Source organism: Vanellus vanellus (genome assembly GCF_965231255.1).
Source record: "Vanellus vanellus genome assembly, chromosome: Z".
Lineage (NCBI taxonomy): Eukaryota > Metazoa > Chordata > Aves > Charadriiformes > Charadriidae > Vanellus > Vanellus vanellus.
This window is the reverse complement of record NC_138908.1, coordinates 61,109,736-61,125,270: the sequence shown is the minus strand read 5'-3', so window position 1 is coordinate 61,125,270 and position 15,535 is coordinate 61,109,736. Positions and strand designations below refer to the sequence as shown.

At 38.0% G+C, this 15,535-nt stretch overlaps 1 protein-coding gene across 1 annotated transcript in view; it reads left to right on the top strand.

Annotated features, from left to right (window-relative positions):
- ANKRD31 (ankyrin repeat domain 31) overlaps window positions 1–15,535 on the top strand; it is a gene marked incomplete at its 5' end in the record, with an annotated part of 63,096 nt that overhangs the window by 12,840 nt on the left and 34,721 nt on the right. The window contains 3 exons of the mRNA XM_082497996.1: window positions 1,489–2,142; window positions 4,681–4,690; window positions 5,197–5,570. Of these exons, the coding sequence (XP_082354122.1) occupies window positions 1,489–2,142; window positions 4,681–4,690; window positions 5,197–5,570 (1,038 nt within the window). The remainder of the gene's footprint in view (window positions 1–1,488; window positions 2,143–4,680; window positions 4,691–5,196; window positions 5,571–15,535) is intronic.

The window sequence follows — 15,535 nt, the reverse complement described above, 5'->3', positions numbered from 1 at the left end:
TTCTGCAGGTCTTAACTACTCATAGAGCAAGTCCCATAGGATTTTGCCAACAGAAATGAGTGCTAAAGAAATTTAGGTACCTCTAGTTGGATGAGGGGGTTGTGAACACCCGTCACATTTACGTGTTGGATTTCAGTTCACATTTGGGTTTTTGGGAACTTACAAAATTAGTCATTTATGCCTGCATGATCCTTCTATATTAATCCTTCTATATTAATATAAATGTAAGTTTCCTCTGCCATTCAACAAATGCACCAAGCCTTTTTCTTGGGAAATCTATAATATATATACATGCTGTTTTTATCACAGTTCTTCAAGCACAGAAAGTTATGACAGTGGGTTTTTTTTCCTAATTGTTTAAAGCCTGCACCAATTAGAGGAGCGGTCTAAAAAGAAACTGTAACTCAATACAGCAAACTAAAAAGTAGTTAGTACTTAAAAAGGAACAATTAGCTTCAAACATACAAGATAGGAAGCAGCACACTGGGAAATAATTTTTCAACAAAAAATCAGAGATTTGTAATGGCTTACAAACTGAACATGAGTCAACGCTGTCGGAGTTCTGCTCTTTCTGTTTTATTGTGTGTGAGCTTTATCAGAAGTATGTTGCCAGTGGTTAAAGGGTTCTTGCACTGCCCAGTATTGCCACTTGCTGGCAGCAAGAGTCTAAAAATGTTTTGAAAGAGATTATCTTAAGATCCAGTATTACTAAGCAACACCACGATTAAATACAAATGTTATATAGAAAAAAAAAAGTTTTAGGTCTGCTGAGGCATCTGATTTTCTCCTGCAGATGCATTTGAAATAGGGATAGGAAAAAAAAACAAAAAAGCTATTAATTGGTATAAAAGTGAGTGCATCTGTTGAAAGCGGCTCAAAGTGATTAAGAAAACAGTAACAGTGTTACTTTTCCAAGAATGGTCAAGATTTTGTGGTTCTGTACTCAGTATGAAAACTCAAATGTGCAGCCTCCAAACATATTCCTAAGGTTTTGAATTGAAGCTTGTGAGGCACAAATGGTCCATACCTGTGTGGGATCCACATAAACATATAATCAAAACTCATATATTGTGTTTTATTAAGCATGCTTTTTATATTATTGTGAATATATTCACTTTTATTGTTTCTGGGTGACAAATTTTTAATGCCTTTCTTTTAAAGTTCTTTAACACCCTCAGGTCATTGGCAATGGTGTAATATATTTGACTTTGTACCAGATTTAGTCTCTCTTGCTCTGAATTTTCATTGCTAGGGAAGTCAACAGCTGAAGTGTGTTACTTTTGAAACTGAGATCCCAGTATAACCCTTGTTAAGAAATTCTGTGAGTTCCTAGGGAAGGCATTGAGTCTTGTAGTTTATGCAAAAATTGCAAATAAAAGATATGTATATATATGGATGACTTCTAAAGTGACTATTAATTACATGTTTTTTAAAACAGCTGTTTCATTCCTGTCTGTAAACTTTTTTTTTAATGTTTTGTTTTTACAGAAATTAAGTGATGAAGATCTGTCTCCAGAAGTAAGCCTCCGTCTAGACGCCCTTCTAGAGGATGTAGTAACGATTCCAAAGGAAGAGATGCCACAAGATGTATTTCTGCATGTTTCAGAAGATTGCCAGAGAACCTGCATGACCGTTATTTACACAGATAACAGAGTGAAAGAATATTCCCCTAATAATGATACAGATCTTTCACTGACATCCCCAGGGAAGACTTTCATGGAAGCATTCACTGAACAGAGTATAGACACTGGTGAATTTGAAATCAGTGATTTTTTGAGATCCCCCAGTGATTCTGAGAGTCTTAAAATGATAAACCCATTGCCTGACAAGTTAGAGTGTCAGGGTCATGCCTTTTCCATTGATCCATCAGCAGATGAGAACAGTGATACCCTGCCAGTGCAGCTTGTGACAGCTCTGAATGCCTTGCCAGCATCTGTAGTACAACCTATCACTCCTGTTGCCCCAAATGAGAGACAGTTTAACACTGAGGGAGAGCAGTTAAATTCAGAATCCAGTATTCCCCAGTTAGATGGTGACTGTACACAAATAGCAAATGTGATTGAGCCTCAACTTGCTGCAATTCAGGTAGAAGAAATAAAAACCTTAACAGGATCTAACTTGCAGAGGACAACAAATGAGCAAGTACATACCCAGTTTAATCAATATTTGAAAATTTTTGTTTATCATAAAATATTTTATAGACTAGCCAAATTACTCAGGGATGTGATGTGAATCTTAGTAAAGGATAAGCTGGCATCAATAATTTATGTTTAATATTTTAAAATTGTTTTTGTTTTAAAAGTCACAGAATCACAGAATGGTCAGGGTCTGATCTGGAGATCATCTAGTCCAACCCCTGTGCCGGAGCAAGGTCACCTACAGCAGGTTGCACAGGATGGCATCCAGGCAGGTTTTGGATGTCTCTAGAGTGGGAGACTCCACCACCTCTCTGGGCAGCCTGTTCCAGTGCTCTGCCACCCTCAAAGTAAAGAAGTTCCTCCTCATGTTCAGATGGAACTTCCTATGTTCAGTCCAGTAGTGTTTTTTCTGTTTTGATATATCAATGTTATGAAAATGATTGAGGTTACTGGGATGGGAAGTCTTAGTAAAGTTAATTCAGTGACTAACATGGAAATCTAGAATCAGCATGGAAGTTTCAAAAACTCCTGGTTCTGCTGTACATCTTCTATGTCTGGTGTTCTCTCCGAGGAAAGTACCAAAACACTGTTCAGTTATTTCATGTTAGCACATTGGCATATACCAGCTAATTTCAACTCTAGGTTCCTACCCCGTCCAGTTCTGTTTTTTTCTCCAGACTATAGTATGCTGTTTTCTGCTATCGTAGTTCTCACTGGTGTAGCATACAAATGCTTTGCAAGTATTACAAAAAGAATTATAGTTCTATGTTTCCTGTGGACTAGAAAGATTACTTATGGGGATTTTTTACATGTATATTTAGAAGTGCATTTATTTTGTTTAGTTCTGCCTGTGCGAGACTTACTGAAAAAAATTGAGGCATGGTTTTATGTTCATGTCCTCCCCTGAAGAAGCCAGTATGTATGGATACAAGATGTGATCCTTCTTTCTGTTTTCTTCTCTTACCCTATTCTGTTCTCTCCACAATGTTATGTGTTGGGCTGTAAAGGTGATCTGGAATAGGTCATTTGAATTCAACAACACAGATACAAAAATCTGTAGAGGAACATGAAGGGAAAGCAATGCTATAGTCTCTTCCCATTTAGGTTATGAGAAGGGAAAGAGAAAGACACACTGAAGATGTATGTTTATGGTGTAGAGTGTAGTATACATCCCTTGTAAACCTGGAATCAGATTCTCTGCTCTGTGTTGTCTTTGAATAATCTGGATCTGTAAATCGATGATCAGCTATGCATAACTAGCTATGTAAGGTGGTTTTACAGCCACTTTGCTTCCCCATGATGGCATAAAACATACAAAGACTGAGTTAATTCCATCTTTTGCTGGTAGTATTAACTGCATGTAACAGTATGTAATACAAGGTGCCACAAAGGTAGCTAATTTCAAGGTGCTGAAAGGTCTCTAGGCTAATTGTCTCAGAACCATAGCAACTTACAAAGATCTTTCTAGTGTTGATTTCTGAAATTTGTAGCACAGCTGCGTGAAGCATAATGTATAGATTTACTCAATATTGCAGTTAAGATTGTGAAGCAGGGTCCTGTGGGAATGGCTATCTGTAACCTTTTGTCGATTAATAATTGATTTTAGCTTTTTTGTGCCTCTGCCGCTCTTCTTGAAGGCAGAAATTAGGGAGACAATTTAATAAGGAAAAAATACCAGTTAGGTTTTTAGTAATTGTTTTGTTCTAACAGTATATTATTATTCACTTTGGACTTGTCTCGTCCTTGTTTCTTCAGCTTATCCTTGTTGTGGTGAAACAAGTACCCAAAAGACAAGAGCCTGTACCATCCTGTAGATGCAATCAGGTTGCTAGATAGCCCGTTTATTTTAATACATGGTCCCTTATAAAGCAAGTTGCTTTTTTTTCTCTTGGAAATGTTTTCTTCTTCTTCTCTAACCCTCCTACCATAGCAGATGTAATGCCATGGAAAGTACTGCGTTGACAGTTTTGTAAACTGAAATATTTGGTTTTCCCCAACTGCCACGTTAACATGCATCATCTCGACCTGGAGGGACCACTTGTAGCAACGCAGTTCACCTCTTCAGCAGCTTCTCTGCTGAATATGTCAATTAAAACAATTAATCACCGAATTCTGCGTTTCCATCTGTGTTCCAAGAAAGGACTAACAAGTTCTCCCATGTCACTATGAAAGAATTTATATGCATGTGTGCTGAGGATGTGTCCTAAGAGCTTTCAGCATTACTTAAGTGTGTCATAAGCTAATGAGTAGCCAGGTTTCAACAACTTGAGTGATAGTCAGCAGCACATCACACTTACTTGGCTAAAACAGTGAATAAATTCAAGTAACTCAAATTAACTCCCATGTGATTACATATCTTTAGGGTGGGATTTCTCTCCTTTACTGTTAGAGCTAAGCCTCTGGTATACACCAATCATTTAGGTTTCCCTTTGCACAACTTAGGACAAGGTGAATCACTGTCATTTCTGACAGTAGCTCTTTTTCTTCACCATTGGTAGGGGTAATGAGAATGCCTAGTGACATCTAGATGCCTGGCTTTTAGAAGGCTGAAGGTAAGTGAAGTGAAGTGAATCTTGTCTGTGGTGGCTGTAGCTCAGGGATGGTGTGTCTTAAGAAATAACTTCTCAGCTGGGAGTTACACTAGGAGTTACTGAACCTTAGGTGAAACGTGGATGTTGATCTTGTGCACTTTTCTAGGCTTGTGCAAGAGTGAGATGGGCTAGCTTAAGGCATCTTAAACATCACTTTATTTTTAGGACAGGAACTCATGTCTGAAATTAATCCATTAAAACAGGCTTTTCATATATGCCCGACCAAACAACTTTCAGATGGTAGCAACTTTTGTTCGCTGTCAGCCAGCGTAGATTTAAGTAAGTTGAGATTCTGAGTATCCTAATTCCTTGACTAATTCTGCCAGGGGCACATGCATACTAGTTCAGGAGTGCCTCTCCTATGGCAGCCTCTGTCTCTCATATCTGTATCATTCCAGTTATTCACTTAAGCAACCCCTCCATTGTCTGTGAGCACACATAAAATTTGTAAGGCAATATTCTTGTAGCTGTTATATATACATCCCTTGTTTTAACTGCATGCTTACCAGTTGCTTGTAATATTTCTCTTTTGTCACAGCCTGTGGGTGATCAGCAGAGAGAAAAAGAAGTAATTTCAGACTACTGGGGTGCCACCTCTAGTGAAAAGCAAACCGGGGAGGGAAGTTCACATTCAGTGGAGGCTGCAGCATGTGCAGAAACAGCCCCAACAACATCAAGGACAGTGATGCAGTTAAGAGAGACCTCCTCAAGGAAATGCAGAGATCGTGTGTCCGGTCAATGCCAAATACTGGAAGATACTCAGCAGAGAATGACTTACAGTGGCATTACAACACGAAGCAAAGCTAAGGCTTTTAAGTATGATAAAATCATGCATAATATTCTTAAATTCTTTTTTTAAATTAACATAACAAATGCAATGCATAGAGAATACTCATTCCTCATATGAATTACTTTAGATGATCAAAAGGTAAAGGTTTTACCTTTTATTTAAAGATCTGGAAGTTAGTTTGTCTCCTGACTTACTCTTTATTCAATACTATCTATGTTAGCCTATATACTTGCATGCTATTTTAGGCTTCCTTTTAAAATCAAATATTCACATTCTTAGCTCTACTATAAACATCAATTTATATAGAGAAGAGAGTATTTTTATTGATTCTAAGCAAATCTCTTGTCAGTAAAATTCAGAAATCTACTTCTAAAGACAAGCAGGAAGTAACTCTGAATAAGAACAGAAAAGCTGAGCAGAGAAGAAGGAGCAAGAGACTGAAAACCAAACGAAGTAAGATACTCTCTGATGTTTATCATACAGATTATTTTTTTGTTTGAACATCTGTACTGAATCAAATATAATTCATAATTGTTCTGATATATTGTGGCATGGATTTCTGTTAAAAAGATGATAGAAATGTTCATTTTAATAATTACTGATAATTTCCCTCTCTTGTTTAAACCTCCATATTAGCAACCTAACAGTGGACTTGTTTGCATAAACTCATTAGGAATCATGAGAATTTTTGTAGGATTTTTATCGCAGTGTTATATATGAAAAAAAAAATATAGTGGATTCTGAAAAATATTTTCATGCAGAGTGAAAATGTAGATCCTGATATACATTTATATATCCATCTGTAATCTAGTATTCTGTGTGCAACATCATTCTGAGGGCAGTGCCATTCCCAAGAATCAACCTATACAAAACAGTTTATTCTATTTTGAATGCCTGCTGTTATCCTGACTGTTTTAAATATAGGATTACAGGGCTGTCACTACCACAGTCACGGAACACTCTTTGAAGTATTTTTCCTTGCAATGTGCTTTGTCAGAGGGAAAGATTGCTATTTTTCATCCTTTGAAGATGCATGCAGAGAAATTCTTTGCCTCACAGAGGAAGTGTGTAGGAGAATACAGAATTTCCTCACTTAAGTGTTCACTCTATTACCTTTAAGATTGGGGTGGCAAAAGGTGTTTTTTTTAAACTAAGCCCATTCAGTTTGGATTTATCTGTGCACATTTAAATAATTTTAAATGTTGCATTGTTTAACTTCACATTTTAATATTACATTTAAATGTTAATCATTTAAAAGGTTACAAATTTTGGAAATATTTGAACTGTAACAGCTACATTGTAGATCTTACAAAATATGAGTAATTCTACCTCCAATTAACAACCCTTCTCTTTTGCAGTGTTTTAATTATTCCCAGGGGAAGGACAGTTTTAATGAGATTTAAAGTTGTATGACTTTGTATAGATGTGTGCTTATCTTTTTCAAATTGACTTAGTAGTTTCCACTCAAAAACCAAGCTGTTGTTTTTTTACCATGATGTCTGCAGAAGGAGTTGCACTGGCTATATAGGTAGCTTCGTGTTAATCCAAACTAGCAAGTTTAGCTCCCTTTTGCATCAGACCTAGTAATCATGACTCTGTGAGTCATCTTAGTTTGGTAATTCACTGAAAAAACAGCCCCACAAAAATTTTCGGTTTGGGTCAGCAAGCATCACTTGTTTTGCACAAGGTCAGACACAAGGAAGGCAGTAGGGAAAGCAAGGTAGAAGTTATGGGAAATACTCTTGAATTGACAAGTTAAATTAGGTTAGGCGTAACATAAAACTGTGCCTTGTTCTGTGTATGTCTGTGTGGTTTAACCCCTCCTGAATTGCTTGGCTAGTTTAAACCAGCTTTAACTAGGGACTACAGTATCTTAAATGATTAAGGTCTTGCAAGGCTGGACAGGTAGAGGAGAGGGACTGTCCATGTGCTCAGCTGAGGGAAGGTCCTGTGTAAACCTGTGTCTGTTAGATGCTAAAACTGCACACAGAGTGAAGAATTTAAAAAAGTTGGGAATAAGTCTGAGCTCACAGTATATCACCATGCAAAAACCAGCAGAGATGTGAGGCTTTGTGTTCTGTGTTTGAGTTGCAGTTCTAGCAGAACTGTGTTTTAAGGTCACACTTAAAATTCCTGATGCCCAGGCGGAGTTTTAGGACCAGTGAGCCACAGCTGCTACAACTTGCAGAGAGGAGCAGTGTACATACCCTGTTGTCCCTGAAAACCCAAGGTTTTTCATTAGTATGTCAATTAATGGCCTAGGCTATGCATTGTGCTTTCCTGCAGGCGACCCTCCTGTCCTTTGCTTCCTCCCTTCTTTCTTCTCTCCCTCGTTTTCAGAAGAGGCAGTAGACAGGATGCCCTTCTGCACATTATGAAGGGATGCTGGGATGGCACTGCTGGTGAAGTACAGAACCCGCTCATCTATGTGTTGGAAATAATTTCACCCAAGCTAAAAACTGTAATGAGTGCATAAGGGGAGATAGCATTTGTTTTGTAAAATAATAAACAAAAAATTAAAAATAGTATCTTTTACATTTTATTTTTTACATTTAGGCCTCATATTCCCAAGCAACTGTTCACGTTTCGCTCATTGCAGAAATGGCTGAACTGGTTGTGAAGTAATGGGGAAAAGTAATCTGAGAGCACTAATCTCAATCACTATCCTAGTGTAAATACTCCTTGCTTACAAACTGGAGGTTTTAAAACATGAGTACAGAAGTACTACTGATAAGTTTGACTTTTAAGAAAAGAGAAATTGTTGAATAACGAACTAGCTATTGAAATACTCATCTTATAAAGAATTGCAACCTAGAACAGCAGTTTTATCATCCAGTGGGAAACAATGCACTTTGCAAAAATGTCATTAAAAAACAAAAGGTCTAAACTTAACACTCTTTTACACAGTCATATTCCTCCATGTAGAATTTCAGTTGGAGTTTTGTTATGGAATTCACTATGGCATCCTTCATTGAATTGTATCTTTATTTAATTGGTAATGCGGTTTTTGCAATATTAATTTCTACTAGATTGAATGAGCATTTTTTCTCCAGAAAGCTTATTTACTAACTGTAGTGCGAAGTGAAGCCTAAGTGAGAGATGCAAGATACTTTTCTGTTCAACAGATCTTTTATATTATTTTTCAGGACAAGAAGCCTCTGGTAGGAAATCTGTAAATCCTGTTTGCCCTGTTTCACTTTCAGCAATCAATAGGAGGAATACTTACAGTGAGTTTGTGCAGTCAACAAAACTAGGTTTGTAACGAGTCAGTAGATTATTAAATTTTGATTGGTTTAACTTGGTTATTGTTCATAGGAAAATATATAGACCTATGTATAAAAGTATATTAAAAAAGAAAATTTTGCGGAAAAAGTGAGCACTTAAAAAATTACAAAGTGATGCAATTAAGTTTACTTAGCTTTAATTCAGCAATCCTGCGCATGCTTATCACAAAACAGTCCCTTAAGTAAATAACCAACATAATGTTTTTTTAAGAATTTTTTTTTGGTCCATTTCAGTGGCCAGCTTGAGATGCCATGATATAGATTTTCCAATTTAATTTTTCAGGGACTCTGATTTTGTCCCTTGCATCTTGAAGGAAGTTGTGGCTTCATAATTTAGCATTGCTTTGATTCGGTAAAGCTGTGAGTATTTGATATTTTGCATTTTTACTTCATCTTGGGCACACACAAAAAAAAAAGAATGACAAATAGAGGCCAGCTGTGAATGTTTTGGTTGAAGCAATTCACCTTATCCAGCTTCATGTGTGATACTCTGTGTCAAAAACATTGCTGCACCCTGAAGTATCAATTGATTGTTTCAAGTGTAAGTCTCTTGTTCGTTATTTTGAAGTTCCCTGTCTCATCCACTGGGCTCTGATAAACTTCCGTAACAAAAGAGAAAATGGTTTCACAGACAGTTGTCTCATTGGGTAGAAAACTTTGATTCATTCTTAGGGTGTTTCCATCCTGTGCAGTGGGTAGGATTTCAAAACTGTTCTGTAAGAACAACAACAAAAAAAGTGTTCTGCAATTAAAGGCTATTGCATAATGCTTGGCATATAACGGTCCAAAATAAAAGTAGAAGTTCTCTGTCTTCTGGAATATACTGAGAGATAGATTGGATCAGCAGCAAATTTCAGACTTTTACAGCATGGGACTCTAGTATTTAAGCTAACAGAGTGACTCATAATGTGTGTTAACTTGTAGTAGAGGTAGATGAAAATGTATTTTGTTGGTGGGTTTCAAATCCACCTGCTGACAACAGCAAAACATTGATAGTGTGGGTTCAGCTGCCGCCCCTGTGGGCAAGCAGCTAAAGATTGCACATTTTGCCAGGCTACTGTTAGTTTTTAGTGTGAAACTACTACAGCTGCACAAAATTTGGTTTAGTTGAACTCCATGAAGAGATGAGAGGCTGACCTGGCCCTACTTCATTCTCTTTTTTAATGAGGGAGGTATAACCAGAAAGAAGTAGTGTTGCCAGACCTGTGTCATTTTGAAATGCACTTCCATGTCCCCCTTTTTGGGAATCATTGTTCTGATGATTATATTCTGTCTCTGTGCCTTTTCTCTTCTTTTAAAGACCTCCACCAGTGATTATCCATATTTTAGTCTTGTATTTTTCGTTATTGCTGTATATCAGTACTCTGCTTCAGTACCTTACTAAGTTCTTGGGTTCTTTTTTTTTTTTCTCCTTTTCATTTCCTGGATGTCAGCACATAGGATATGGACAGCATGGGAAAGATACTGTCTGTGCTCTCTTTTTGAATCTTGATTCACAGTGCCTTGAGGAAGCTGAAAAACGGTTGCAATGAAACCTGTGTTTCTCCTTGGTCTGGAGCATGCACAGTGTCCTTGGAGAATTGTGTTGCTAAACTCTAATGATTATCAATTGAATATGTTGCAAGTTCAATTTTTCAGGGGCTTATTAGTATATCAGATAGAGGATGCTTTTTACGGAGGGAGAAATAGGTACTTTCCCCTCAGTGAACCTTTTTTATCCTCACCTTAACAGATTGTAAGTTTTTGCTCCAGAATATGGAGTTACTAGAGTTTTTCAATTAAATAGGCTCTATAAAACACAAGTAAAACGTTTTACAGATGATACGGTTAAAAATCGTTCATCTTGAGGCACTATCAACATTAAGCAATGTAGCTAAAACTTATTTGAGTTTCAAGCTTCAGGAACAAAGCCTAGTAGCACAAAAATTTTGGACAACCTGATACAACATCCTGTGCCCATAATGAAACCAGTTCTATAAAAATATACAATATTCTGGGTTGGCTGGAGTAGAAGAGAGCCTCAGGAGTTTCTCTTTCCATTGAAATTAAGATAATTGTGCTTAATGTGAGCAGAACAGTCTTAACAAGAATAATTCACATATTAATGCACATATTTAGTGTATGAATTAGACCCAGACAGCCTTCTGATAATGGGAGATGGTTGAAGAGTAAGGCTGTCCATCAAAATGGTCTTCTGGAGGAAAGGCTGGTTTAAGAGCTGGAACGTAAGAAGTGGAAGATCCTCTGTCTCTTTCCCTTACTTTTGTCAGTCTACAAAAACAGTCACATAATGAATGTTTAAGGAGCTGATGCAAGACTTTGCTAGACCCAGTTCAAAGACTTATTTTTCCTCAACACCTCCTTCATGGAGTAGAATTGTTATGTGGTTCATGAAGGTCATATCTTGGTTTATTCTGTATAACTGGGAGCGGATATGGAATTGCTAGTAATTCCATGGGCTTCACTGTCTGATACCTGAGCACCAGTGAGCACTCCTTACCCAGCACAGTTGCTGTACATTGGCAAAGTGTAAAAGATAATGGTGTCCAGCTTTTTCTTGGGCTGGAGCTACCTTTACATTTGAGAGGAAGATGTGAAGCATAATAGTTGTTGCCTATCTAAATGTAAGATGGGGCATGGCTGATGGTTGAGGTATGAGCTAGGGATAAATTTTGATTCTAAGCTGTCATAGAGGCTGAATTTTGAAGGATCCGTAAGATACAGGAGGAGGATCTAAGATTAGATCTAGATCTTAGGGGTTGTCAAGCCTTAACTGCTTATCCGTAACTGCTAGTGTTAGGGCTGGGACGAGGGTAATATTACTGTAGGTAACAGCTAGTGAGTTTGCAGGGGATTGTAGGTGAATGTTTTGGCTAAGGTGAGAGTTGGAACTTGAACAGTCTTAGGAACTAAATTAAGAAGAAGGTTCAGAAGAGGCTGCTTGGTCATGAGCAGGTACAAGGAAGTGCCACAAGATAAACCTTGATTAGTGGTAGAACTAAGACTATTGGACACCAATGGGCCAGCGTGAGCTGTGGCATGTTTAAGTCTGGAAAGAGTGTCCAGCCCTTGGACTATTACCCATTATTGCTCTTCCATGTGGGTGGCAATGAAGCCACAACGTGTAGTCCAAGGGCAATCAAAGAGACTTCAGGGCCTTGGAAGGGAATCTGGTGCACAGGTAAGTTTTAATTCTATCCTTCTAGTTGCGGGCAGCGACGCTGGAAGAAACAGACAGACCCAGTCTATTAATACATGGCTCTGTGGCTGGTGTCACTACCACAGTTTCGGGTTTTTTGATAATGGGATGGTCTGCATGGCACCAAACCTGCTGGTGTTGGATGGGATTCACGTTTCTCAAAGGAGAAAGAGGGTCTTTGCTCACAAGCTAACAGGACTCATTGCCAGAGCTCCAAACTAGACTTGAAAGGGGAGGGTGATAATGTCAGGCTTGCTTGAGACAAGCTGTGGGATGACACACCAAGGTTATAAGGCCAGGGTGCTAGCGACAGCCCTCAGCCTGTTGCTCTGAGATGTGCTGGGTAAACTGGAGCACACTTGAAGTCTTACAGACGTGAGCCAGGAGCTCCTGAGGCAATAGGAGCCAACAGGGAAACATCAGGGAAATGCCTCAAAGGAATTAAGGTGTGTTCCTCTAAAAAGGTAACAGGGCTGACAGTCCAGCTGAAGTGCCTTTACACCAATGCACGCAGCGTGGGCAACAAATAGAAGTTGGAAGCCTCCATGCTGGTGGAAAGCTGTGACCTAGTTGCCGTTACTGAAACTGGGTGGGCTACTTTGTAGCTACTGTAACAGATTAGCCTGACAGGGACTGCTGTATTTGGGAGGTCCCATGATTACAGGGACCTCGATATTCTGACCCTTACAAAGATTGGTAGGCTAAAAATATGTTCAAGATATGGTTTAGATTAGGGTTTGGCTTAATCAGTGCTCAATAGCTGGGCCATTTGGCTTAGTTTAGGACTAAGACTAGCAGGATCCAGTGGACTAACAGTGATCCTGAGGCTGGGGTTAACACCTGCCATGCCAGATTTCCTGAAGTAGTGGAGAAAGAGTTGCCATGCTGTGAAATACCTGTTAAATTTAAGGCTGGTTCCAGCATGGGTTGTTGGGAGATTCTTAGGGCTGGGGTTGGGGTTCACGTTGCAGTACAAAATAACAAAGGGTTATTTTATATGTATATATACATATATATGTGTGTGTATATATATACACATACATAATATGACATATTAGCCAGAAGTAAATGCATAGAGTTGCATGGATTAAGTAAGTATATTAATATCTAGGGTAAGATCTTAGTAGCTGCTATACTCTTTTTATGCCATTTTGTCAGCACAGAAGGGTAGCTGGAAAGCTAAAGCAAACAACCAGTAAGGCACTGAATTGGTGCTGGGGAATATCCGTGCCTATTTTTACACCAATGACTCCATCCCTTTCCCTGCCCAAATATGCTATACAGGGAAAAATGTAAGCTAGGCTGTCATCCCACCGTCACTGGCTTCAGAAAAATCTCTTGGGGATCAGGGAAACCTGTGAGAAGTTAGGGAAATATAGTAGCTCCTATAAGTTTCAAAAAGAATTGCTCAGGTCGCAAATCTTCAAAAAAATTTAGAAGCATAATGTCATACTTTACTCTCACCTGTCCTGGCTCGTACAAGATGCTGTCTGCAACAAAGATCAGACTCCAAGATTTTAATATGTATTTTATATATTGATATGTTTTAGATTCTAATAAAACCCTTATGGCTTGATAATTTTTCTGGATAGCTAAATGTGGTAAGTACTGTTACACACAAAATTGTGGACACGAGATAGTATTTAAAGAATTATGGTCTCTTTTCAGTTCTGGTTTCTTTGTGTCTTTCATTTTCATTTCAGGTGGAGGTAATTCAAAGAAAATGTTAAATACTAAAAGCATAGAGGATACAAACCCACACCAGGTACATCTTTACAAAGAATCCTGATGTTAGCTTGATACTGAATTGCTAAGGGCTTGGGTAGCAGTCTTCAGTAAACTAAAGCAGAAGACTATTTCTGAAATGTTCTTCAAAACCAGCACATAATGTACTAGATGCTTCATACCTAGCAGAGACTGAAACAGAGTGGCATTCAATTTTACACCAATTCTTTGGCAAGCAGTTGCTGATCCTTACTAGTACTTGGAATAAGTTGCAGCATCATGAGGATGCAAGACAGAGGCAATCGGCAGCCTCTCATGGACAGTGGTTCTTACTGAGTTTTTGCAAGTGCTGCAGAGGTGATTTACAACAAGCATGGTATGTCAGTGCCTCTTTGTATTTGCAGAAACCCGATTGAAGCTGCAAGATGTAGCCTGGCTTGTGGCAGTAGGGTAGCTGCTTCTTGCCTTTGTTTAGTAGGTTGTGTTGCATTTCGATAGGGAGCCACTGTCGTGCACAGGCGTTGCACAGTTCATGTCATGAGACCTCACTAAGATTTGGGAGCTAATGCCTCATGTGAAGACAAGACACCATGATCACTAACTCAGCTCATAGTTTGTTTGCATATAGCACAACAGCTTTTGGCATTAAAAGCTGTGCTCTCCCCCTCTCATTTTCTCCCCTTCGAACAATGATAACTCATAATATCTGAAACATATAATGCAGTGTGCACAGACACTTTATTCTTGCTTCCTAAACTTTTATGTGGTTGTGATAACTGTCCTTGTTACTTACAGTAGTGCAGTCTACAGTGTCCTTAGAAATGTTATGCTGTAACAGCGTCCATGGTGTGTAGTCTTAGATTACACTTTAAAACATTAGTTGATTGATGAAGGATATTCTCCAAGCAGAAGGTGTTGTAAACATTTAATTGGGAAAACCTATTACTGTGGCAGCGTACCTGGTGATTTCAATAGTTGTGTGTGTTGTTGCAGTGTTTGTGTTCTGGTTCTATCTTCAGATATGAAGTAATCAATGTTATAATTCTAGATAGTCATTGGCCTTTGGAGCAGTTTTGTGCTGAGATTGGCATAAGTTAATTCTGCATGGTTTTGCTGTGTTATTTCCCTTTCTTTATAATTTCCTAGAATCATTTCAGGCAGGTTTGCCAGAAATGTGAAACTGTAGCTCTGGTATATGACAACAGAATCAATGTAGGTGTAATTTTTTAAAGGCAGAGTATGAATTTGAAACCAATTCAATTTTAAAAAATAAATAAAAGTATAAAGCACTTCAGTAATATTTATAATTTGATTTCACCCATTAATTTTTAGGCTTTTATAGACATATTTCTTAGTTCCCTAATTTCTTTGTCCTGCTGTGTTAAAAAGCTGCACAGGCAGCAGAAATCAGTTAATTTTACAATAGCACATTTTTCTTTTAATATATAATAAAGCAATTTATCAGAAAATGAAAGAAAGTATATGGCCTGTTTTATAGGTAGAATTAAATGCAAATGGCACAGTTCAACATGATAATACTGAAGTGTCAAAGGAAGTTTTGCTAAAAATGAGCAAAGCAGAAAAACAAATTTGGTGAAATATAAAAAAACCCCAGTTCTTCAGGATTCTGAAGGCAAAAAAAAAAAAAAACCCGAAAAAAGTACAAGCTCAAAAAGCCAAATAGATTTGCTATTCTTATAGCAGAAGCTACAGCCAAGAGTAAAACTATTCAGAAATAATTTTTCATGTTAGATGGACCTCATGTTTAGGTCCACCTGCAAACCAAGGAACAGTTAAATTGCAGAAAA